At 39.7% G+C, this 27,422-nt stretch overlaps 1 protein-coding gene across 11 annotated transcripts in view; it reads left to right on the forward strand.

Annotated features, from left to right (window-relative positions):
* Positions 1-7,299, forward strand: part of abi3bpb (ABI family, member 3 (NESH) binding protein b) — a 33,280-nt gene extending 25,981 nt beyond the window's left edge. For all 11 annotated transcript variants that reach the window (XM_067416188.1, XM_067416190.1, XM_067416189.1 and 8 more), the window contains 4 exons: positions 2,225-2,254; positions 2,877-3,035; positions 3,133-3,255; positions 5,938-7,299. In XM_067416188.1, the coding sequence (XP_067272289.1) occupies positions 2,225-2,254; positions 2,877-3,035; positions 3,133-3,255; positions 5,938-6,053 (428 nt within the window). In that variant the 3' untranslated portion in view covers positions 6,054-7,299. The remainder of the gene's footprint in view (positions 1-2,224; positions 2,255-2,876; positions 3,036-3,132; positions 3,256-5,937) is intronic.
* The last annotated feature ends 20,123 nt before the right edge of the window (positions 7,300-27,422 follow it).

The raw sequence follows: 27,422 nt of genomic DNA on the forward strand, positions 1-27,422 counted from the left end.
ATATGTAGCTGGAGAAAAACGTTAGCTTCATAAGGTAATATGCCACTATCTTGGTCAATTAATATAAGGTGACCGTCACTTTTATCATATGTTAATACTAGCTACATATAATATTGATTTAATAATGATCTACTTATTCATATATCTCTGAGTTCCAAAATAAATGTTTATTAGAATGATTGATGAACGTGGCGACACAGCGCGTGTTCCAATAAACAACGTATTGCTGGTGCTGGTTCTCTCATTTACTGTTTTATGTTGGTAATGATAAACTAAATTGAAATGTATTTCCTTATTGAACAGTTGATATACAGAATGTTCGACAATCGCGGATGCCATGTCAACATATCTATAATTTGAGTAACTCAAATTATGATGCGCGGTTAATATGTCAACATAGCCTACCAATTTATTATGTTGGCATAGCGACCGCCCGCACAACATTCTGTCTCGCACATTATCTAACGTTACTGATAAGTTTGTTAAGTAACGGTAGCTCGCTGCTATTTCATTAGATTGACATTACATTAAAGTGAAAAGCCGTAACTAAACTTAACAATAATAGAGATGTAATATAACAATTACCTTGTCAGTGAACATGTTTTCTGCTGGAGATGCCAGATTCGCTGGTTGACAGTGGCAATAATGACAACAACTCCCATGAGCCCACGCACTTTCCCGACGTCATCAAAGTACGTCTGTTGTTATTATTTTGAATGAGTGACCCCTAGTGGCCAAAAGTTGCATACTGCACGTTTAAAGGATTTTAGCAAATGGCTGCAATATAACAGAGAGTGAAATATTTAAGGGGGTCTGAATACTTTCCGTACCCGCTGTGTGTGTGTGTGTGTGTGTGTGTGTGTGTGTGTGTGTGTGTGTGTGTGTGTGTGTGTGTGTGTGTGTGTGTGTGTGTGTGTGTGTGTGTGTGTGTGTGTGTGTGTGTGTGTGTGTGTGTGTGTGTGTGTGTGTGTGTGTGTGTGTGTTTAAAATAAAGGATCTGGCATGGAAAAGCTGATAACAATCAAAAATGCTTAATCAGCCCAATACTCAATACTAATCATTGAGACATCTCTACTTTTTATATTAAAACATATATTTAAAACATAAGATGACTTTTGTGAGGTAATTGCATATACACTTGGTATAAGAGTTGTTTTAAAACCATACAAAACCATGAATTCAAAAAGTATTTTTTTGTCACGTGTTTAAAACTGGGGCTTGGTTTCTATTTCTTTATTGCGGACACTGGCCCTTTTAACATTTATTTCCAAGATAATTTTGATCTTATCTTAAAAGATATGCCATTTTATTGTGAAATATGCCCTGGAGCTATCTGAATATGTGTTTATTATGCTCATAGTTTAACCATGAGTCATGGTATTTTAGCCAAATCCCAGAATTAGCAAAAAATATGTTTTTTAAAGTCATACATTAGGCATACAATGCAAATATCCCCTAATATCCTTGCAAATTGCTTTGCCATGGCTTGTGCAAGTCAGCCAATATTTGTGACCTCTCTTTATTCTCTTAGAGATACAGTATAATGAGTTGCTTGTTGTTAACTTAATGACTCCAGCATATCCCTATGCTGTCGTAACGTTTGGCCCCATCACTGCCTGCTGATGCACCCCTGGAGAGCTGTCACATAGCCAACCTTTCCCTGTCTTACAAGCTCACTAACAACATATAAATAAAGAACAAATAAAGATCCATATCATCCACATGTTTTATGGGAGGAGGCTTTAGTTTTAAACCTCGTCTGGCCTGCATAGAGATAGAGTCTAGCAACAGAATGGAAAGCAGGGCAAAAGCAACTAGGAAGGAAAGAGAGTCCATATGTGTGATGACGGGAAAGAAATAGAGAAAAACTGAATGATGAGATTTTACCGCCAAAGCCCCTGAGGCTCAGTCTCTCCCCTATAGCTTTGGCAGATCCAGCAGGTTAGTTCATGCCAGCTGATCTCTCTTCATAAGGGAGATTCAAAATCCGCTGGAAAAGCGCAGTATTTTCTGCTTGTTGGAATTTATAGTACTTTTTTTTTTTTTTTTTTTTGCTCAAGGCACTCTGCCCACCCATAGATAGCCAATGCAGAGTTGGCTGATTTGTGTCTGTAACGTTCCTGCGGTCTACAGATCATTTTGATCGTCTTTACGAACAGGTGGCTGTAAAACAAAACCATAATTTCTGATTTCTCCTCATTTTGAGCCTTGTTTTCTCTTGCAGCGGATCCGCGAGTGAGCGAGAACGTCTCAGGTACGTGTTTCTTCTTTGCACCCCATTTCTCTCAGGTGACAAATTCCTATCTGTTGAATAAATGGATAATGTAATGAGCAGTCCTAGTAGAGGAAAGAAAACGAATGAGTAAAGGAGCTGTGGAGACTTCCTATGAGTTCACTTGTTCCATACCAAGTTCTTAGCCAGATAAAATATTTACTTAAGAGTGGCAAATGGATAACACCATCCTCCTCCATCCCTGTTCTCAAATTAGGGGCTTGGTTGCCTTCTTGCACTCAGAGAGTTGCAAGAATGGGCCAATTTGATATTCATCTCCCTCAGTTTCTTCCTGTGTATTGTCTATTCCCCACGAAATTGAGTGTAATGAACAATGGATATAGAGAGTGAAGTCAGCCAATAGTAAGACGAGGTTATGACAGGAGCCAATGGAAACATAGACTAATGGAGCAGCCCCTCGGCTTTTAGTGTCCAGCAGGCCTTTTCTAACACGTGTATAAACAAAAATGGGTTCTGTACTCCAGTAATCTTTTCAAAAGACCACTGAAAGAAACATTGTTTTGCTCGTTCTGTGCCAGAACATAATATCTGGCCTTGTCAGTTCGTAAAATAACATCTTGGGGTTTCTCGGCATGACTTTCAGGTAAAGATGCCATTTGGACTCAGTTCCCCTTCAAAACAGACTCCTACTCCGAGTGTAACGGGAAGCAGTATGTGAAGAGAACGTGGTACCGCAAATTTGTTGGAATCCAACTCTGCAACTCCCTACGGTACAAGATCTACCTGAGCGACTCCCTCAATGGTCAGTCTTCTGGAAACTGATTTTCGGACTAAATTGGATTCACTTTATGCCGGAATAGATTATAAATTGGCAGCTCTTTTCTTCACTGTTACTTTAGGTAAATTCTACAATATTGGAGACCAGACGGGTCACGGTGAAGACCACTGCCAATTTGTGGACTCATTCCTGGATGGCAGAACGGGCACTCAGCTTCCTGCAGACCAGTTACCAAACAGACCAGGTATTAGAACTGCAAGTATTTGTGTTACTGTGTTTTTAGTTAACATATGCAACAAAATTATAATTACTCACCTTTGAGGAGTTCCAAACCCAGAACAAAGTTTTCTTGTGAACCAGTTGATACAGTTCATACAAATCTTCTGAATGATTCATTCTGAGATATTGAACTCACTCTCTAGAGGGGCAGATCATCAGTAAAAATGAATTAATTTTGGCTATTCACACATATCTATCGTATGACTTCTGAAAACCTGATATACAGTAATAGATACAGTATAGATATTAATATACAATTGATATACAAGTCACCAAGTTTACCTTTGCATCCTTCTTGAAGCTTGAAATCTTCAGTCCTCATGCAGAATTTTGCTGCATTCACACCATTTCATAATTAACACAATTATGAGATGACAACCAGTTGATGTTCTACTCGTTCATCCTCAGATTTGGAATTATGCGTTTCTATGGCACTAAAACTAAACTGACCAGCAGTGTTCAACTTGTGTTGTCAAAAATATAGATTTTTTTAATACATCTCTGTAATGCTTGCAATACTCATTTTCCGCAGAATATAAACTACTAGCTGCGCTTTCTTGCGCTCTTATCTCTCAGACAGTGAGTTGACACGTGAACCCGCCTCCCCTCACTCACTTGTTTCATTTGCTCCAGATGAATATTGTTGCTTGAATTTGGGCTTGAATTATAGACACATAATAATGTCAAAATGCCAGTCTTGGTCAGTTCAGTCAGTTACGTTTTAAGTCTTAAGTAATGTAAACAGTTGGGAAAGAAAACGGATGGGTGACTGTATAATGGATCCGCTTGTCAGGTCTTAAAGAGACAACAGCCTAATATGTGACCCTGGACCAAGCCTGCAGCAGCCCTCTCAGATACTGAAGCTTTCACGCCTCGATCGCCCCTCGGTGACCGGTCCCAGTATAGCCGCCCCTCTGTGTTTTCTAATGGACGCGAAGCAAACTAAACAATAAAATTACACTTCAAATATTTTTTCCCCAAAGTTACTTTATGTCATTGAGGGCAGTTATCATCACCATGATTTCATTCCAAGTGTTCGTTTTTAAAATAGGTTTAGTTTTAGTTAGTTATTTGATGCTATAAAAACGAGGGGTGTGACGTCATGATTGACAGCTGAGATCGACGTCTTCTCTGAGTGAGGTTGTCACTGAGGCACTAACAGAATTTTTTAGGAATTTTTGGGAGCAGATTGGAGCTTTAGCTTTAATCTCTACATTTCCATAACTGTTTATTTCACACCATCATAATTAATTGTTCTGCATCTGCGAGAGTGTGGGCGGGCTTTTGATATCGCAGCTGTACTTCCTGCTCTACTTCCTGCTCTCTACTGCGCAACTCCGGTCCCGAAATCTCTACTGCGCAGACTCGGTCCGCCGTGAAGGCCGCCTAAAATCAAATCTGGCAAGCGGAAACGGATGACGTCGAGTCGTCCATATTTTCTTACGGTCTATGCCCTGGACACACAAAACCAATTATAAGGGTACATTTTTTGACATTGAGATTCATACATCATCTGAAAGCTGAATAAATAAGCTTTTTTATTGATATATGGTTGTATATTCAGAAAATCGCAACCTCGTATATTCACAAAATCGCAAGGTCGTTTTTCAAGTACCTTATTATGACCTACATTTACGTTTTAAAGTCATGTGCCCTCTAGCTGGCGTAAAAATAGTGTCGTGTTACATCTACGTGTTACGCGTTGTCGTTACCAAGCAAAATGCATGTTCATTTTAATGCAATGTCTGGACTTTTTACCACAATTTGTCATATTTCCATTTAGCAAAAATATATTTTTTAAATTTACAACTACACCCACCCCATCCCTAAACCTATCTAGTGATTTATAGTGCATACACACTTTATGAGCACATGTGTTCCCTGGGATCGAACTCTCGATCGCATGATAACTGAGCTATGCAAAACCTGAAAAAACGCTCCTGTGCGTCGTTTTTAATTAATTAAAATATTGTCGATAGGGGCGCAACTTTAGTAAACGCTCCCATGGGTCGTATTTCAAGGAAGTGAAAAACAACCTATATAGGAATATTGATTGGAGGACATGTTGGAAAATCGCCTTTAAAGTTGTCCAAATGAAGTCCTTAGCAACGCATATTGCTAATAATAATACATTTTTTATATATTTAGGGTAGGAAATTTACAAAATTTCTTCATGAAACATGATCTCATGAACAATGATTTTTGGAATAAAAGCAAAATGTATCATTTTGACCCATACAATGTATTGTTTGCTATTGCCACAAACATGCCTGAGCGACTTATGACTGGTTTTGTGGTCAAGGGTCACATATATCAATATCAAGCTGCCACATAATGGGATAATGTTAAAAAATATATACCGGTGTATAGCTGTTTTTCCCCATGGTATCCATGTCAAAATTGTGGCCAATGCTGGGTGGCTAATAACTTAAAAAAAAGAAGTTAATGTCAAGCCCTGCTCTCTTGAGACATTCACCATGTTGCCCTTATCAATTATACTTTTTGCTTTCTCTTTTGTTCTGTAAATTCAGACATACTTCTTTTGTCACATAATGCTTTTCGCCCACTATATAGTAAGGCAGTATGTGATCTTGAATGCATCCAATTACTTGGCTCAAAGACTAAAGCTTTTCTTAATGATTTTCAGGTTTCTACAGAGCAATGAGACAAGAGCCAGTCCACTTCGGCCAGATAGGGGGAAACTCCCACATCACCTACGTCGCATGGTACGAGTGCGGTACGCCAATTCCAGGGAAATGGTAGGACCGGAGTCCACACGGAACCCTGAAGAGCAACTCTCATTGGTTGGGGTCGGTGCCTGCTAATGTCACATGACAGGCTTTTTTTTTTTACTGTTTTCCCCCCACCAATGATGGCGAGTTCGGTCACTCCTCAGCCTGCGTCACCAAATTCGTACCATGTATAATAGTGTACAGGATCAAAGAGTCAGGGAATACTTTTGAGTGCATTTGTGACATGTAATAGCAAAACAATGCCTCATCTTTTTATTTATCGTACAGTAACTAGAACAAAGGTTAAAAAACAGTTCATTATGAGAAAAACACTTCGGAATTACTGAAGTGATGAACATAAAAAAGACATGTAAAAAAATACTTGTTTAAATATTGGGAAGCTGGCTCCCTGAAACTATTTTGATATTTTGTGTAATATTATTTATCAAAGTTTGTGGTTTCTTCACTGGCTTTCTTCCAGTGAGAAAGGGCCAGGCTTTTATTAAGCGCTTTAGAGACAGCCTGGGCTTTTGTCTACCACCAGAGGCAGCTGTATTAGTTTAGGTCTCTGTTACGTCAGATGATATGTATAGCTGGGACTCTTCGCTACGTTGCTTTTACAAACACTCACCAAGAACTGGCTCAACAAGTCAGCTTACCCACACTAGAATAGGAAGAATGGACTCAAGACGACAACACGTCTATGTTTACAACGGGCTGGGATGAACATAATCATTTTCTTTACACGAGCACACACACACATCTACACACAAAACATGCAAATTATCATTCACTCAGATGCTTTGTACCATGGCTGTAGTCTTCCAATGTATGTCCTGGTATATTTGATGGTTCTAGATAGTAAGGATGACCTTACACTTGCAATTTGCACAGCACAAATGTATTTATATGTATATGGAGAGAGTATTTTTTCAGGAAACCTATGAGAGAATTAAAAATCCTGTCCCCTCAAGCTTGTGAAACACGATACAAGTTTATAAAAAATAATTCTCACTTCTTTTTTTTTGAGTGTTAACCCACTGAATACATTCAAGGAGTCTTGGAGATCTTAACACTTCAAGAAGAGCTTGTCTGGGTCCCATATTTTGTACAGTTTTGTCCCTGCCAAACCCTTGGCAGAGTTTCTCTGGCTTATCCGTATTTTCATGGAATATGTTTGTAAAATGAAACTGTTGTTTGTTGTTGTTGTTCTGGATTTGTTTTCTTCTGTATGTATTTTACAATAATAAAAACCAGAAGTTTTGTTTCTTTTTTAATACGCCGAGTCCCGTCTCTGTTGTTGCACTGTTTAAAATGTTTTCTAGAGACTTCAATGAATCTCAGTCTCTCAGGTGGGTCTGTTAACACTTGGGTCTCTTTGACCCTTGGGAATTTGAACACCATTAAACTACTCTCAACTTGCCCCATCTCACCAACCCAAATTATAAAAATAAACATCAATACATGCTTTACTGCATTACCATACTTTTCCAGAGCTAGAAAAAGAGAGGAGCTTTCCCTGCCAAACCCAATACAGGGACATTCTCTGAAAACCACAAAGCTAGAGAGGGAGAAAAAAAAAAACTATAAAATTCAAAATGCCTCTCTGTGACTTTATTAGGTTTCCAACCAAAAGAAAAAGGGGGCGAGTATAAGTGAGAGATAGAAAGATATAAACATTAGTTTTGGTTGAAGACAATTAAAAGTCAACAGACTGTGTCCAAATCAGCAAAAATGGCAAAACAATCTGTTTGGTCACCATTTTCCACTACTTTATTTACATAAAAACGTTGCTATTATGCACACTAATGGCTACGGCTACAGACTGGCCGACCAGCGCTGTGGTTGTGGGGAAATGGGTCTAAAGTCCAGATTGGGATTTTAAGGACATGTAGTTTACAGGAAGACAATGACGAGGTCCTGAACAGCTTTGACTGGTATAAAGCTCCAGATTACGAGAAGCTATGCCGAAGAAACTCATCGACTGCAGGCCGCCCTCACGACTTGGCTGTTTTCGAAAGTGAGGCGTTCACACATATCAACAGCTCTCTCTCTGCAAACTTTACAGCTCGCTTTAATGCCTCGCTCTTCTCACAGCTGCGTTCAAAGTAGCCGCTACGTGGTCCGTGCCTGGCCTGTCAGCAAGAATTAAGCTTCCTGCAACAAGTCCAGTGTCCAATTTAGGTCCCAACACGTGCTGGGAGGATCTCGGGAACGTTCACAAACACACATGGGTTTGTTATTAAAGGAGCTTTGGGTTTACTGACGGGACTTCGGTTGCACGATTGAGCTTTAGTTTATGTGTATAAAGTGGATCACTCAACATAAGCCTGAGGGTCGCTACTAAGATCTGGCAGGAAAATCAAAGGATTGTTGCCACAATCATTTGGCGGCCATTTGGACATCTTAAAATTGCTGTTTTAGGTAGGCGGCTACATTTGTTTCCCCTTAGTCTGGCAGCAAGCAAAACTATTAACATATAATTGGGAGTAGGTGCGAAATTAGAAATGTCTAAAAGTGTCATAATGTTTACTACGTCCCTGGCTACAAGAAGGTTTTACTCAGCAAATATTGCAATCAAAGGGTCAGTTCACCCAATAATGATTAACTCACCCTCAAGCCATCCTAGGTGTATATGACTTTCTTCTTTCAGCCAATATCTTGGCTCTTCCTAGCTTTATAATGGGAGTAAATGGTAGCAAATTTTTTGAAGCCCAACGAAGTGCATCCATCCATCATAAAAATAATCCATACAGCTCCAGGGAGTTAATAAAGGCCCTCTGAAGTGAATCAATTCATTTTTGTAAGAAAAATATCCTTATTTATAACTTTATAAACTATAATCACTGACTTCTGGTAATGGCCGCACATGAGTTGAGTGGAAGGGTGACCTCTGGCCCGACGTATGACGCAGGATGTAAGAGTAGTGTAAGCTTTGGTGAGAGTAGATGCCTCTCGCGGTTCAAACAAATCAGGCCGGACAACAAACTTAAGCTCCTCCCACATTTATCTTTAAAAATTCTTTGTTTTAGACTCCTAATTCATGACATGTGTTTTGTTTTGCTCAACATGTTCTCCAACCAATACGCCTATATAGATCGTTTGTCACTTCCTTGAAATACGACCCATGGGAGCATTTACTAAAGTTGCGCCCCTATTGACAATATTTGAATTCATTAAATACAACGCACAGGAGCGTTTTCTAAAGTTGTGCTCCTATTGACAGTAAGACACTTTCATTTTATAGCAGTTTTCCCTTTTATCTGCTTAACATTTCAGGTTTTGCATAGCTCAGTTGCTTAAGCATTGCACTATAGAACAACATGTGATCATGCGATCGAGAGTTCGATCCCAGGGAACACATGCGCTCATAAAGTGTGTATAAATCACTGGGTAGGTTTAAGGATGGGGTGGGTCAAACTCCCTCTGCACGCGATAGGATAGCGCTACACCAACCAGAGCAACGAAGGTGAAACAGAGCTCGTTGATAGATTAAACATTCGCCGTATCCGGTCGGCAAAACTCAGAACACATCTTTCCTTTTTAAGAATGACTTCAGTGCCGTTCTTTGTTCTTTTCTCAGAGAAAAGCTTAACTCCAAGTCTTCCAGAGTCACGGTCAAAGCTGATTCGAAAGACCGCCGTTCGCCAGTTTCTGTGTTTACTAGAAGCACGCAAGCGCAACTCAGCTGTCGTCATTATGGCCCCGCCCGCCAACTCTATACACGATGTGATTGGCCCGGCAAGAGTTAAGGGAATACAGCTCAGAAGGGTATTGAGAGTTGCTAGACGACACTTGCGGGCAGATTAAATTTGCTGCCGCTAGGGTGCGTCTAGATTTCTAGGCTAAAAAAGTCCAAACATTGCATTAAAATGAATACGCATTTTGATTGGTAACGACAGTCATACGTCATTTCATGACGTCAGACGTAACACCACACTGTCGTCGTTATTATTACGCCAGCTAGAGGGCGCATGACTTTAAAACAAATATAGGTCGTAATAAGGTGCTTGAAAAACGGCCTATAGAGTCGTATCTTTTTTGGAGGACAGGTTGGTTTCGCTCTATCTAAGAGACCTTTATTAACCCCCTGGAGCCATATGGATTATTTTAAGATGGATGATAAGCTTTTGTTGATAAAGCTTGAAAGAGCCAGGATATTTTGGGGGGTTTTATTGGCTTTGACTGGAAGAAGAAATTCAGGTTCAGTTATTAACTATTAACTAGTTGGTTATTAACATGCATATTGGATATTGGCTGTTTATTAGTACTTATAAAGCACATATTAATGCCTTATTCTGCATGATCTTATTCTACATCCTTTAGGTCATATACACCTAGCATGTCTTGAGGGTAAGTAAATTATTGGATAATTTTCCTTTTTGGGTGAACTATTCCTTTAATATTGATTGTTTTGAACAATTAATTGCCCAATGATTCAAAATCTTTTAAAGTTTTTTTTTTAGCTAGATTAATGAATCTGCTGACTATCAAACCGAACTAAAATAAACCCTACAAAGCAAATGAAAACGTGCTGTGGTAATTTTTATGGCTAACTGGAGTACTGCAGAATTGGTCTCACTTTTTATGTGTGCATGCGAGTGTCCTTGTCACTAAATGTCCTTGATCAGTTGTGGTGAAATAAATATATATGTGGTTTCAACCACAGACACACATGAACATCCACACAATAACCAGCTCAGCATATTTCCAATGGAGTAAGATGTTTTTAGAACCAGATGGTGTAGTTACATATACTTTCAGGGGCTAACAGGACCTAACTAGTCAAAACTTTGACCCTTTGACACTGACTCCTGGTATTACCAGAAAACCAGCCAATTGGAATAAAGCTTGTGATATATGTAACATATGGTCTGTGAACAAGAAGGATGAGCACTGAAACGATTCCGCCTGTAACACAGAACTATCCTTCACTAGTTTTGTCATTTATCTCATCCTGTTTTGAAATAAGTTTCTCTACTTTTTTTAAACTTTTTTTTTCAGTCATGTGGGTTTTTTTTCTTTGCAGAGTGCAGTGTCCGTTTGTTTCTTTCTTTTTCGTCCTCAAAGACCAGATGTGCATGTGCATTTTGTTCATAAGATGCTTCCAAGATGGAAATATTGTTAGTAAGAGTGTTCTTTATAAACTCTTCAAACGCTCATAAGCACCACAAACATTCTGCTAATCCACCTTGGAATTAAATTCAAGAAAGTCAAATCAGATGCCAGGGGAAAACTTGCTGTCACACAGCTGTATCGGACATAGTGGTTGATTATTAATTTTCTCACTGTTATCCTCTTTTTCTGTGATCAAATGATTCCTTTCATTAAATGTAACCATAGTCACACATACACAAACAAAGATGCTTACATCATTTAATAGTGTGAATTTAAAGGGTATCTCCAAGGATTTTACATTGGAATTTGACGTTGAATAACAGGAAGAGGAATTTTTTTTAAATTTCATTTCAAGGAAATTCAAAAGTTTAATTGCAATTTCATTAGTGCAACATGTTTTGTGAAAAATACTTGTATAAATCATTAATCAACTACATTTTACTAAATTACTCAATTGATTACACAGTGTGTGTATATATATATATATATATATATATATATATATATATATATATATATATATATATATATATATATATATATATATATATGTATATATATATATATATATATATATATATATATATATATATAGACAGAGAGAGAGAGAGAGAGAGAGAGAGAGATACACCGTTCAGGCATAACATTATGACCACTGTCAGGTGAAGTGAATAACTCTGATTATCTCTTCATCACGGCACCTGTTAGTGAGTGGGATATATTAGGCTGCAAGTCCTCAAAGTCGATTTGTATGAAGCAGAAATAATGGGCAAGTGCAAGGATTTAAGCGAGAAATTGTGATGGCTAGACGACTGGGTCAGAGCATCTCCAAAACGGCAGCTCTTGTGGGCTGCTCCCGGTCTGCAGTGGTCAGTATCTATCAAAAGTGCTCCAAGGAAGGAACAGTGGTGAACCGGCGACAGGGACATGGCTTCATACCCAAGGCTCATTGATGCACGTGGGGAGCGAAGGCTGACCCGTGTGGTCCAATCAAACAGACGAGCTACTGTAGCTCAAATTGCTCAAGAAGTTAATGCTGGTTCTGATAGAAAGGTGTCAGAATACACAGTGCATCACAATGTGTTGCATATGGGGCTGCATAGCTGCAGATCAGTCAGGGTGCTCATGCTGAAATCTGTCCACCACCAAAAAGTGGGCATGTGAGCATCAGAACTGGACCACGGAAGAATTACGTCTCGTCTGATTAATCACATTTTTCTTTTACATCACATGAATTACCGTGTGTGTGTGTGTGCATCGCTTACCTGAGGAACACATGGCACCAGGATGCACTATGGGAAGAAGGCAAGCCATTGGAGGCAGTGTGATGCTTTGGGCAATGTTCTGCTGGGAAACCTTGGGTCCTGCCATCCATGTGTATGTTACTTTGACATGTACCACCTACCAGAGTCATTGTTATGCAAGTCACAAGTAAGTCTCAAGTATTTGCCCTCGAGTCCCGAGTCAAGTCGAGTCAAAGATGAGGCATGTCCTGAGTCGAGTCAAAAGTCAAAGCCAACAAGTCTCAAGTCGGGTCCAAAGTCCTACCATTTTAGTTTTGAGTCATTTCAAGTCCTCTTACCACAGAAATAAAAATCAGGTACACTGAGAACGGCACGGCCGTGTGAACATTTTTTCCCCAGGTTTTCATTGGAAGTAGCAAGTCTTCTCAAGTCAAAAGGCGCAAGTGAAGTCACGAGTCATTGATGTTAAAGTCCAAGTCGAGTTGCATGTCTTTGTACATTTTGTCGAGTCGAGTCTGAAGTCATCAAATTCATGACTCAAGTCTGACTCGAGTCCAAGTCACATGACTTGAGTCCATACCTCTGCCACCTACCAAAGCATTGTTGCAGATCATGTACATCCTTTCATGGAAACGGTATTCCCTGGTGGCTGTGGCTCTTTCAGCAGGATAATGTGCCCTGCCACAAAAAAAAAATGGTTCAGGAATGGTTTGAGGAGCACGAGTTTGAGGTGTTGACTTGGCCTCCAAATTCCCCAGATCTGAATCCAATCAAGCATCTGTGGGATGTGCTATATAATAGTAGTCTAGAAATCTAGACGCACCCTAGTGGCAGCAAATTTAATCTGCCCGCGAGTGTCTATATAGCAACTCTCAATACCCTTCTGAGCTGTATTCCCCTAACTCTTGGCGGGCCAATCACATCGTGTATAGAGTCGGTGGGCGGGGCCATAATGACGACAGCCGAGTTGCGTTTGCGTGCTTCTAGTAAACACAGAAACTGGCGAACGGCGGTCTTTCGAATCAGCTCTGACCGCGACTCTGGAAGACTTGGAGTTAAGCTTTTCTCTGAGAAAAGAACAAAGAACGGCACTGAAGTCATTCTTAAGAAGGGAAGATGTGTTCTGAGTTTTGCCGACCGGATACGGTGAATGTTTAATCTATCAACGAGCTCTGCTTCACCTTCGTTGCTCTGGTTGGTGTAGCGCTATCCTATCGCGTGCAGAGGGAGTTTGAAAGACAAACGTTTATCCCGCCCGTCGGATTGAGCCCTGTCAATGGTGAGTTTCCAGACCAAACATCTTGATGTGGGTCTGGCTTGTCAGGCTAATATAATAGCACAGCTAATATTAGACAAATTCTATTGACATCATTGCAAATTAATATTTATTGTCGTTGTCATTATTATACATCTTGGTGTTGGTAATCCTACTACTTCTACTACACGGTAAAAACAATAAAAACAGAAAATGTACTGGTAATTTTCTGCCAGAACATTACCCAGCAAATTTATGGAAATTTCCATGAACCCTAAAACACAACACAATGCAACGCACAATTCCAAAATACACATAAAAAACATGCAAAAAACAATATGTACGGTTCTATAATAATATAATAACTAATTCTATAACTGACAGTGCTACACCTCAGCTCATGGGTATGAATTGTGGGTAAACTGGGTAATCTAGGGTAACGTGACAAACTTGTGTCCCCTCCAAATGGCCAAATGCCCGCTAAAGTAACGCATTCTATTCTGAATCTGGGCCTATTTTAATGTTAAATGAACTGAGAGCTGGATGAGATTAAAACAAGAGAGAGACTGGTAATACCATTACCATTCTGATGAGCACAACTCATGAACACCCAGCCAATCACCACAGAGACAAGGACCATCAATCTTGTTTCTTCTCTGACTTTCTCGCACACGCTTTCTTGGGAGCCAGGTATCTTCTCCAAGCAGGCCATCTCTCCATCAGCTCCCTCACTCAGGGAATCCCGACCACGAGAAGATCAGGGTATTTCCTCCACAATGCTCCATGTGATTTGTCAAATCTCAACCCACTGGGAGAGACATGTCAATCTGAAAGAAAAACACACAGAGTCAGTGTTTCCAAAACAATGTCTTAAGAGTCGCCTCCAGCAGAGAAATGGCGCACACGCACAATACATACACACAATGTTATTTCGCTTTTCAACACGAAACTTATTTCCATCGATCCAGTCAGAGCGTGTGATTTGTTGAAGCCAAAGCTCATACTCCAATGGCACATTAATCATATGAAAGAGAAAGAAGAGGAAAACCATTCTTATTTTCACCTCAAATGACCAACAGCAACATGCTAGCTCTGCATTTAGCATTCAAAGGCTTTTTTTTTGATGACCTGAAGGACGAAAGATGCTTTGTGCAGCAGACTGTTTAGCTGCCAAGCTGATTTTGCGGCGATTTAGACATGTTCCTGAGTCAAAATACACTGAACAAACATATAAATGCAACACTTTTGTTTTTTCTCCCACTTTTCATGAGCTAAAATATTGTTCACAAATCTGTGAGTGAGCACTTCTCCTTTGCCGAGATAATCCATTCACCTCACAGTTGTGGCATATCAAGATGCTGATTAGAGAGCATGATTATTGCACAGGTGTGCCTTAGGCTGGCCACAATAAATGGCCACTCTGAAATGTGCAGTTTTACTGTATACCGGCTCCGTTGGGGTGGTCCCAAAACCAGTCAGTATCTGGGCTGACCACCATTTGCCTCACGCAGTGCAACACATCTCCTTCGCATAGAGTTGATCAGGTTTTTGATGTGTAATGGGTCATGTCACCCGTTGAGCATGCTTGGGATGCTCTGGATCAGTGTACAGGTGCAGTTTAATCTGATAGTGGTCTTCAGCTCTTCTGCATTGTTGAGTCTGGCATATCGCATCTTCCTCTTCACAATACCCATAGATTTTCTATAGGGTTACGGTCAGGTGAGTTTGCTGGCCAATTAAGAACAGGGATACCATGGTCCTTAAACCAGGTACTGGTTTCCTTTTGGAAAATTAAATCTGCATCTCCATAAAGTTGGTCAGCAGCTGGAAGCATGAAGCGCTCTCAAACTTCCTGGTATACGGCTGCGTTGACCTTGGACCTCAGAAAACACAGTGGACCAACACCAGCAGATGACATGGCAACCCAAACCATCACTGACTGTGGAAACTTTACACTGGACCTCAAGCAATGTGGATTGTGTGCCTCTCCTATTTTCCTCCAGACTCTGGGACCCTGATTTCCAAAGGAAATGCAAATTTTACTTTCAGCAGAGAACATAACTTTGGACCAATCAGCAGTCCTTTTTGTCTTTAGCCCAGGTGAGGTGCTTTGGACTCTGTCTGTTGTTCAAGAGTGGCTTGACACATGGAATGCAACAACTGAAACTTATGTCTTGCATACATCTGTGCGTAGTGGCTCTTGAAGCACTGACTCCAGCTGCAGTCCACTCTTTGTGAATTTCCCTCACATTTTTGAATGGGTTTTGTTTCACAATCCTCTCTAGTGTGTGGTTATCCCTATTGCTTGAACTCGTTTTTCTACCACATCTTTTCCTTCCCTTCACCTCTCTATTAATGTGCTTGGACACAGAGCTCTATGCACAGTCAGCCTCTTTTGCAATGACCTTTTGTGTCTTGCTCTCCTTCTGCAAGGTGTCAGTGGTCATTTTTTGGACAACTGTCAACTCCCCATGATTGTGTAGCCTACAGAACTAAACTGAGACACCATTTAAAGGCATTTGCAGGCACAGATATGTATAACGTAGATACCTCATTAGCCACTGTTGCTATGGGCCACTATACATTAGCCGTCCACCATTTTAGAACGGTCAAAGCCGGTCACGAACACGCTTTGTGACCATTCAAATGTCACACACCACACACAAGCTATTGTTGACAGAAGCAGTGGATATGGAGAGCGGGAGCCCGTCTGTTGTGTTTCTGGCAGCGTTTGTCTCACTGATCACTCCCACCTGAAACATGTATTACAAATACAGACTATAATATCGTCCAGTCTGTCACATTTGCCGGTGTTCTCCTCTGAGATTGCTTTGATTTATGACAGGCAGCATATTTCTGCTGCAAATGCCCCATTCCGAAACACACATGCATATAATATGCTGTATATAAGTTGTTCACTTGATAAATGTAACATTAAAGTTAACACTTCAGATGCTGATTGACAGCATCTGAAGTGTTGACGTGTGTTGACCGTTCTAAAATGTCGGCTCGTCAACGTGCCTTGAGTGTTCAAATGAGGTATCTGCGTATACATATCTATGTTTGCAGGTGTTTTGAGTGAATTAGCTGATATTCTAATTTTCTGAGATACTGAATTTGGGATTTTTATTAGTTGTCAGTTATAATCATCAAAATTAAAAGAAATAAACATTTGAAATATATCAGTCTGTGTGTAATGAATGAATATAATATACTATATATTAGTATATAATATACTAATATAATATAATATAAAGTTTTCACGTTCGTTCTGTGATGAATGCAGCAGTGTTTTATACATGCCGATGAGTTCAAGGAAGACAAACCCGTCAAAGCGGTCCTGAATTTTACATTTTAAAAAGGCCACACATGCTTAAAAATAATACAACTACTAATATTCCACTTGTCAGTTAATAAAGGAACTCTGTGTCCAGAAAGATGGTGACCTAATTTCAGTGCTAAATAAAATAGCTTGAGACCGTCTTTCCACCTGACACTACAAGATGATCTTTAATTACATTTCTTAAGCTGACATGTAGGTCAAGAGCTGTCTTCATAGTTTTTCCTAACAAAATGTCATTGAAATGACTTCTTCCCCAAACTGAAAACTTGTCAGTCTCCTGCTGAAAAGATCATTTTTTAGGACTTGTATTCTGGTTTCCATACAAAAAATAATAATCATTTCCTAAGTATTTTTTTCTAGTTTTCCATTGAAAATATACACAAATTATTAAATAAAGATAAATGTAAGATATTAAATCTAGTTTTCATTTTATATAATATACTTACATTAAAAAAATGCAGTGTAATAAGCAAAAATACACTTAAAATACAATATCTCTTGTATCTATATATATTCAAAGGTCATAAGAACCTTTTAGCATGTTCTTTTTCTAACTTCGCTCGGTGTTTCACTTTGGGCGTGACCAACTGCTGACGCTCCAATGACACCACGTCTGTCTTTGACCGCCTCCACCTATATCACTCAGGTTGACCCCTATCGAAGTCATTTGCGCTTTTTTCCCATGAGGGACTACAACAAGCTCTCTCAGCACGTCCGACTTCGTTGATGATTTCGCTAAACTACTAAACAGGCGGACCGTCACTGGATTACACCACCGAACGTGACATCTTTGGATTGGACTATGTTGAGCGACATCGAAAACACTGAATAATGTCCGTTTCGAGACAAGCTATTCTGTTTGGACTATTGCGTATTAAATTACGCCGGTAGGATATTCAGTGACGTCAAGTCATCTTTTTGGGCTTTTCATGTTAAGGCAAGCCGTTTGAAAGGGGTAACTACCCTACTTGAACCATCAGACTGATGTATTGTGACGAGTCATTGAATCACTCTTTCTCCTGCCATTATGTTGACAGTCATTACCCCCACCAAAGGGAATGAGCCGAAAAGCAGGGAGACGTCATCCCACCCTTGTCCATTGTCATGTGGAGCAACCATCTCAGGCAGGGACCCCCATCCTATGTGCATCGTGTGTATTGGCTCAAAGCATAATCAAATGTCGCTTACAGACCCTCAAACATGCGTCCACTGTGCATCAATGTTGGTGAAAATTCTTGGGAGAAGGCTGAGAGTAGCAGTGGCTTGCCAGCAAGACCCATGTCCGGTACTGGATGCTGAAGGAGCAGAGAGGGACCATTACGACGGGAAAACGCTGCCCCCTGCTCAACCCACAGTGAGACAACTACTGTCCGCCATGCCGGCATGCATGAAAGAAATGTCCCGCCATGGAGCAATGGAGTAACCCCTTTAAGAACAAGCTTCCGACCAAGGGATGCTCTAAGCTGGAGATTCAAGGGATGGGAGAGCTGGGGCTAGCCGGACCCCCAGCGGTAGAATAACCTCCATCCGAATTAACTCTCCATTTCTGCCTCCTCTCAGATTTTTCCGCCGATCAAGATGAAACGTTTAACCGCATCCGTCTATCAAAGGATATACAAGTATGCAGCTGTGACTTTTCTGTCAGCATATCAGGCAGAGATTTTGGAGAAAATGGGGCAACATACACTCACCTAAAGGATTATTAGGAACACCATACTAATATTGTGTTTGACCCTCTTTCACCTTCAGAACTGCCTTAATTCTACGAGGTATTAATTCAACAAGGTGCTGAAAGCATTCTTTAGAAATGTTGGCCCATATTGATAGGATAGCATCTTGCAGTTGATGGAGATTTGTGGGATGCACATCCAGGGCACGAAGCTCCCGTTCCACCACATCCCAAAGATGCTCTATTGGGTTGAGATCTGGTGACTTTGGGGGCCAATTTAGTACAGTGAACTCATTGTCATGTTCAAGAAATCAATTTGAAATTATTAAAGTTTTGTGACATTGTGCATTATCCTGCTGGAAGTAGCCATCAGAGGATGGGTACATGGTAGTCATAAAGGGATGGACATGGTCAGAAACAATGCTCAGGTAGGCCGTGTCATTTAAACGATGCCCAATTGGCACTAAGAGGCCTAAAGTGTGCCAAGAAAACATCCCCCACACCATTACACCACCACCACCAGCCTGCACAGTGATAAAAAGGCATGATGGGGACCTTTAAATCACCTTTTTTCCCATTCTGACTTTCAGTTTGGAGTTCAGGAGATTGTCTTGACCAGGACCACACCCCTAAATGCATTGAAGCAACTGCCATGTGATTGGTTGATTAGATAATTGCATGAATGAGAAATTGAACAGGTGTTCCTAATAATCTTTTGGTGAGTGTATATATATATATATATATATATATATATATATATATATATATATATATATATATTAAAGGTGGGCATATATTAATTTCTTTAATCTAGATTAATCTAGATTAAAATGGCTCATCTGAATTTTGCTGAAGGCTTTCGGGATGTGTGTGCTACCCTCTCACATATGTTACGCTTGGGGTGTAATGGTACAGATTGCTCATGGTTTGGTTTGTATCACGGTTTTAGGTTCAGGGGGGAAAAAAGGACTACTGTCAAAAAAAATAAAGAAAATAAGAACAAATAACTTAAATAAAAGCAGCACAAATAAATACTATTGAGCAAAGATACTAATAAAATAAACAATGCTTTTCCGTTTTTTCAGGTAGGTCTTACATTTGTTTTTAGGTAGGGAAATTGAATAAAGTAATCAAATGTAAAATAATTGCATATTTCACTGTTTAAATTAAAGATTAATCCTTATTAAACTTGCACAAGCTATTCAATCAAGAGCAGTGAGTGATGTCCTTAACTTTTGTTTGACATTAAACAAAGTAAAGGTTACTGCCCCTTTAAGACCTAATGCAGGGATATGTGTCGTCCTTCTAGACTGTATAAAGTTTACTTAAGGCATTTTCAGACTATGTCTGCTTGGACACTCATCAAGATGGACATGCTGACATACGTTTTGTGTGAGTTTGTCCATTCAAGCGCAAGACTTGAAAGATAACTCAACATTTTCACACTGAGACGTTTGCTTGCTCTCAAGTGAGTGCACAGAGATAAATCTTCTCTCAGCGCACGTAAGTTCTCACTCGCATCTTCTGGCTCTACACGTGGGTGATGATGGCGAAACGACTGCTCATATTCGGACATACGGGATTACTCGCATGGACTGAACAGTTTACAAAGAGACCTTTTTTCCCACGCTTTTCTTTTATTATTGCTGTTGTTGTAATGAATCACTGAGAAGCCAGCACGTGTATCCATTGACAGAAACATATGTAAAGCTTAAAGTTAACTTAAAGTTAAGTTAACCCATAGTAAAGATGCGTCATCAGATGTGAGAGATGGCATAGACCCAGCTCCCAACCCAACTTTGAGAATAGATTAACGGCGTTATTTTTTTTAATCGCCCGATAAGAGTCTCACGTTAATGCCGATAATGGCCCACCACTAATATATATATATATATATATATATATATATATATATATATTAGGGGTGTAACGATTCGTTTTAACAACGATTCAATTTGTATCACAATTTGAGGTTGTCGATACAATTTAAGGACAATATTGGTTCATTTAGAACGATATGATCCGAAATGATATATATATATCACATTGTTTTTGTTGTTTATAAATGGTATTTTTGTAGATAATCTTTTTACTTAAACTGAAGAAAATTTAAATAATGCGTAAATAAATAAATAACACGTTTTCAGTGTAAGGTGAATAGGTCACAGTGAGGACCACATTTATTAGCCCAAACCATAGTGGTATGATTCTCCACTCGTTTGAATACTTAGTAATGACATTGGGGCGAGCCAGAGCAAGATTTTTCAGATATTTCCAATCCACTGTACTCTGGGGGAGTCATTTCAGAGTGACTGCATCTGTCATTATCCTACCCCCCTCTTTATTCGCTTGACCCCATCAAATGGAATGAAGGAACACTCCACAGAATCTCATGTATTTGGACACCTGTGATTTGAAATTACATTTGAGAGAAGGAATAGTTTCCATATTGCACTTCAACAAGAACATACGCTGTCAATTACCATCATGTGTGTTCAAATCGTTTAGCAAGAAGGCCTCCAGTAACAGCAAAGTTTAGTCCTGTAAAAAGGTCAGTGCTGTTTGCAATGCAGCACTGCTCGGTGTGATAAAAAAGGGCATTGAGTTTCTTTGTACGTAAAAAATGAAAATAAAACACATGGCATGGAAAACACTGGAGAAAAAGTGTGCGAGAGTGAAAGGGAGAGAAATGTAGCGATCGGTTTTAAGACCAGGCTTTGTGTCAAACGTTTTGTTCTGCGCAGGAATTTCCTGAAAGACTTTCTCCATCCTGTGCCCGTGCTGACCCAGCCCTGCCTTCACCTTCAGCGCGGCTCTGCACGCCACATGGCTCGTTTTCGAATAAGCAGAGAGCTGAAGCGAAAGAAAAGCTGTTGGAAGAGATGGCTTCACCACCTGTTCTCTGGTCTGGTCTAAAGGCCAAAAGTGGACAGCAATTCTTCACAAGACCTCTGGAGCCAGAAAGAAAGAGAGGATGATGGAGAACAGTGGTGGCTTACATTACACAAACAAGTGGGAGTAGGTTCCGAAAGAGTAAAGGAAGTTGATGTTATTTCATCCAAAAGCAAAATGCAAATACTAAAAAGTGGATATACAAAAACTGGATGTTTTATGGCATGTTTTAAAGTCACCAAGTTTAACAGTTCTTGTTTTTTATGGAATGCTACAGTAGTAAGTGGCCTCTAAATCTTTAATCAAATTTCTCTTCTCTGATGATGCATTTACTAACATGATGGTGGGATAACCTGTCACTCAAATGAGACCCATCAATAGCAAACCATAACCATCCAATCAATTCCCCATGGACAAAATCAAGCCCCGCCCCATAAATGTTCTTCTTCGAGAAGCCATTTCATATGGATATTCGTCACAAAGAAAATAGAAAAGACGATTGCAACTTCTGTTTCTGACTTTAAAGGAAAGAAAAATTCTGTCATTCTGTCTCTCACCCTCATGTGATTTCAAACCCAGTAAGACTCTCGTTCATCTTCGGAACTCAAATGAAGATCTTTTTGGTGAAATCTAAGAGCTTTCGGTCCCTCCATTAACAGCTATTCAAATATCACGTTAATGATTCAAAAAGTTCATAAAGAGATCATAAAACTTATCCATAGGAATTGAGAGACCGTTTTATACGATGAACAGATTCAGCTCAAACATGCTGCATAACACAAAAATGAACCTCATTGGTTCTTACTGAAGCTCAAATGTGCTGCGTAACACAAGAATGAACCTCATAGGTTCTTGCTAAAGCTCAAACGTGCTGCGTAACACGAGAATGAGCCTCATTGGTTCTTAAAGGGAAGCTCAAGTGTGCTACGTAACATGAGAATGAACCTCATTGGTTCTTGAGAAGCTCAAACGTGCTGCGTAACATGAGAATGAACCTCATTGGTTCTTGAGAAGCTCAAACGTGCTGCGTAACATGAGAATGAACCTCACTGGTTCCTGCTGAAGCTCAAGCGTGCTGTGTAACATGAGAATGAACCTCATTGGTTCCTGCTGAAGCTCAAGCGTGCTGTGTAACATGAGAATGAACCTCATTGGTTCCTGCTGAAGCTCAAACGTGCTGCGTAACATGAGAATGAACCTCATTGGTTCCTGCTGAAGCTCAAGCGTGCTGTGTAACATGAGAATGAACCTCATTGGTTCCTGCTGAAGCTCAAACGTGCTGCGTAACATGAGAATGAACCTCATTGGTTCCTGCTGAAGCTCAAACGTGTTGCGTAACATGAGAATGAACCTCATTGGTTCTTGAGAAGCTCAAACGTGTTGCGTAACATGAGAATGAACCTCATTGGTTCCTGCTGAAGCTCAAGCGTGCTGCGTAACATGAGAATGAACCTCATTGGTTCCTGCTGAAGCTCAAGCGTGCTGCGTAACATGAGAATGAACCTCATTGGTTTTCGAACGTCAAGCGAACGTGTGAGCTTCCGTTTTACCACAACTGATGTGTGCGTTGATGAATATTTATATGTGAATAAAAGCATAAATTAAATCTGTTTTGGATCATATGGATAAAAATTTGGATCATATGGATAAGTTTTACAATCTCTTTATGAACTTTTTTAAGCGTCAAATTAGTAGTTGTGTAGCTGGTAAATGGAGGGACAGAAAGCTCTCAGATTCAATCAAAAAGATATTAATTTGTGTTCCGAAGATTATGGGTTTAGAACGACATGAGGGTGAGTTAAATTTTTGAGTGAACAATCGCTTTAAGGGAATCAATTAACAATCTGTCATCAAACTCTTATGACTTTCCATCTACCGTGGACTGCAAAAGGTGAAATTTTGAAGACAATCCTGTTTGCTCTTTTCAATATAATAAAAGTGAATAATGACTGGGGAGGTCAAGCTGGAAAAAAAAGGAGAAAAAAAAACATGCAATAAAAGTATAAAAATAAAAAGTTATATACAGTCATACCAAAAAATATTAAAAAATGATAAAGGTGTCTCAATACATTTTGGCTTGACTGTATATTGAGTCATTCAATAGGTCTCACTGACTAATTACACAGGAGATCTTTTCACGAAAGATGTTTTCACCTAATTCACAACATGAGTGTTTACACACAATTTTTTTTTTCTTAAACTTGAAAAGCTAATGATTTTTGAAGTATTCTAAATGAGGGATTAATTAACCTTTCCTTTACAGCCTTTCATTGCACTCAGCAAACATACAGTATGTGCCCTTTTCTATCTTTTCTAAGCTTTTCTTTTACTGTATGTGATGTAGTATAAAGATAAAATATCTAAAAATAAAATGTAATCTTAACACGTTTCTAAGACCACCCAGAGTGTGATTTTTGCGTCCTTGTAGATTCAGTTCTTCCTACATGTTTTTATAAATTTTAAATACATTTTAATATGAATGCTATTGAGGAATCATGATTTGATCTGAAAGCATTCAGATGTATGTCTATGCGCTTAGCAAATGAGACTTAATGTTTTTGTGTGAAGAACAGAACAAAATATTTGCTATTCCCTGGCAATCCTAGTAAAGTAGCAAAGTCTGATCTTTTCAATTAATCTTCCAATTTAGGTTGAATAAATTGTTCATGAATCAGACTGATTTGGTTGTCAAATTGAACTGATCTAATGATCCAGGTGGCAATGGAGAAGATTATCAATGAATTAATGAATTAATTTTTCCTCACAAAAAGTTTCATACGGGTTCAGAAGATTTAGAATACATTGCAAGAGTCGTATGAAAGTTTTGATAGTTGTATGGTCCTTTTATGCCCTTTTAGAAGCTTAAAAGGTCTAGTCATGAATCATTGTACAGAATTGAAGAGTTAAAGGGAACTACGTCTTTAAAGTACATTTTGTTTTATTACATCTCATGTAAATTTGAGATTTATTAACTAAACCCTCACTTAAGCCATTTTCAGAAAAAAATATTTGCTTCACTTGTCCCTTTACATCTATGATGTATCTTGTTTTTTGTCAGTAAAACAATATTAAAATGTCAACCCTGTTAGAATCATATTTTATCTTAAATTGTTCTACAAATTAAAGCTACCACAATGACACTGTCATACTTTGAACTGAAAGGGAACTCTTCAAGAAAGTTATTTATGTATCTTCATCTTGTTTTTTTTAGATTTTTGGTAAGACCATATCAAAACTAGCCTGACAAGCCAGACCCACATCAAGATGTTTGGTCTGGGAACTCACCATTGGCAGGGCTCAATCCGAGGGGCGGGATAAACGGTTATCTTTTAAATTCCCTCTCCACGCAATAGGAGAGCGCTACAACCAACCAGCGCAATTAAGAAGGTTAAGCGGAGCTAGTTTATAGATTCAACTTTTGCCTTATTCAGTCGGGAAAACTTCGAACACATCTTCCTTTTTGCCATTTTTCATCTTTTCTCAAAGAAAAGCTTAACTCCAAATCTTCCAGAGTCGCGGCCGATTCGAAAGATCGCCGTTCGCCAGCTTCTGTGTTTACAAGAAGCTCGTGGAACTGATGCAACTCAGCGTCATTATGCTAAACCCACCCACCGACTACATACACGATGTGATTGGCCTGTCTAGATTTTGATTTTTCAGGCTCGCAAGACAACATTGAGTTGCTAGATTTCTAGGCTATACTAAAACATCAACCATGTTAGAATCATATTTTTGTTCAAACTCAGAAAAAATGGGGCATGAATTAACAAAAAGGACGTGCTGTCGTGTGTTTCCAAACCATCCCTGTAATGTTGAATGACAATGTTTATGATTCCACAACATCTTTGGGATTGCAGCCATACATGGACGGTTTTGAATCACTTATCCCTTTACAACTGCATCATTTCGACTCTTCCTGATCTATAAAGTTATACATATTTGGAAGCAGAAGCTGTAGATAATATCTCACATGATTATTGGACTCACGGCGGACTGGACTGCAACTCTGCAAGTTTCTTACGTCGCAATAAGAAGGAAAAACACTAAAATATTCTAAAGCAGTTGGAAGATCAGCAGGCCGTGATGAGCCCTCCGAGGTTTCCCGGAGAAAATGTGTCACCTCTCTCTCGCTTTCCTTCATCTCCCTTTCACTCCTGCCTACCCCACCATCTGCTCTGGTGGAGATTTTCCTTGGAGCCCAAAACAAAAGAAATAACTAAACCGGCACCGGCTCCAAAAGACATCACTTAATCACGGCTGGAGCGGGATCTTACACAAGAGACCTCGAAGGGGACGCCCGTCCAATTCTCTGTCATGTCCAGGCCTTAATTGTTTAAACAGACAAAAGAAAAGGGAAACAAATCCACTGAATATCTCTCCACCTGATGAGCTCTGCAGTTGCAGGCCATCGTTGTGCCCGCCAACCTGGCTGTCATACAATCAGGCAATGAGTCCTTTGACCGATTGAAATCTTGACTTTTGGCACAGGTCATAGATTTATGCTCAGAAGTTACCAATTCGGCATTTGTGTAGGTGCAGAAAGGCCTCTCCACATATGCTTGCGATTTCAAATCGCTGGGTTGTTTATTTCGTACATTCCTTAATAAAGAAAACAGATTTTCTAAATTGTCCTACTCTGATCTGGTTCAATTGTGCATTAATCGAGAAAAGATACGGTCCGATTACAAACATAATATGGCTGTCTGCAGATCCAATTAGAGGTCCATCACTTGGGAAAAGAACAGGACACTGAAATCTATGAAAGAAGAAAGAAAGGATACACAGTGATAGACTCTCTGACATCTTATGAGACTCGGTTCATTTTGTGACTCAGGAACAAGGGGGTGTGAATTCGCTCCTTAACAAGAACAAGCTGTCCTGTGTTCACAGCCTATCCTTATAATAAATAATTACAGTCTTTATGGTTCCTCGACATTCCCTGTGTTCAGCTAATATTCAATTTTGTTTTTGATTAAATTAAAATATATTAGGACTGTCCTCGACTAAGGATTTAGACAATCGAATCAGAATTGTCGAATCTCTCTATGGTCGACTGATAATCGAATCATCTGTGTGCGTGTGAATGGGTTGGGAGGGGCACGACACTCTCAGCAGAAGGGTAAAACTATTTTTATTTTCCTTTACACACTGCACACAGCTATAACTTTTAATAAAGCGACCAAAACTGCCTGCCAACTGACAGACGAACTAACAATGGCTTTCTGATTTAGGTTTAAATAGCCTAAAAGGTAATGTGGTGGATAAACATTAATTAACCGTTTTCTCATAACATGTTAAAGCCGCGACCGAAATACAGAACATCATACGAATATATAAAAGAACATTTTGATAAATAAACCTTAAAAATGTACCTGCCTAGAGAGGAAAAGAACACTTTGAGTGCGTTTACTTGCATGTTCTGAAGCCGATTGTGCCTAAAGCGGGTGAAGACGTACGCGAAGCTCAGCCCCGCGCCTCAGGATCTCACTCACACCGCCACCTGACGCGCACATTATATACACGCGAGCTCAATTTTGAATTGACTGACAAATGAGCTGCACGAAAGCGCTCTGTGGTGCAGCAGGATTTTAAACAACTTCCTGAGTGGCCGCGGACAGGCGCTGAATACTGCCGCCGGTGTGTGTACACTCATTGAACGTGTTCTAATTTTAAAGGCGCGGTGCGAAGCTCAGCGCCCTTAAAGGGGTCGTACACCGATGCTCAGCTCAGCTCAGCGCCGCGACATGTCTTTAAAATATTGAGCACCCCCATATTGCCAAAATGGTATGATCCTCGTTTCATAACACCTGCGAAGATTTGACTGTGAGATCGGTGGTCGAATCAGGCTCTGCATATCGATGCATCGAATCTTCGACTAT

The sequence above is a fragment of the Pseudorasbora parva genome, chromosome 14 (assembly GCF_024679245.1).
Source record: "Pseudorasbora parva isolate DD20220531a chromosome 14, ASM2467924v1, whole genome shotgun sequence".
In the NCBI taxonomy this organism is placed as follows: Eukaryota; Metazoa; Chordata; class Actinopteri; order Cypriniformes; family Gobionidae; genus Pseudorasbora; species Pseudorasbora parva.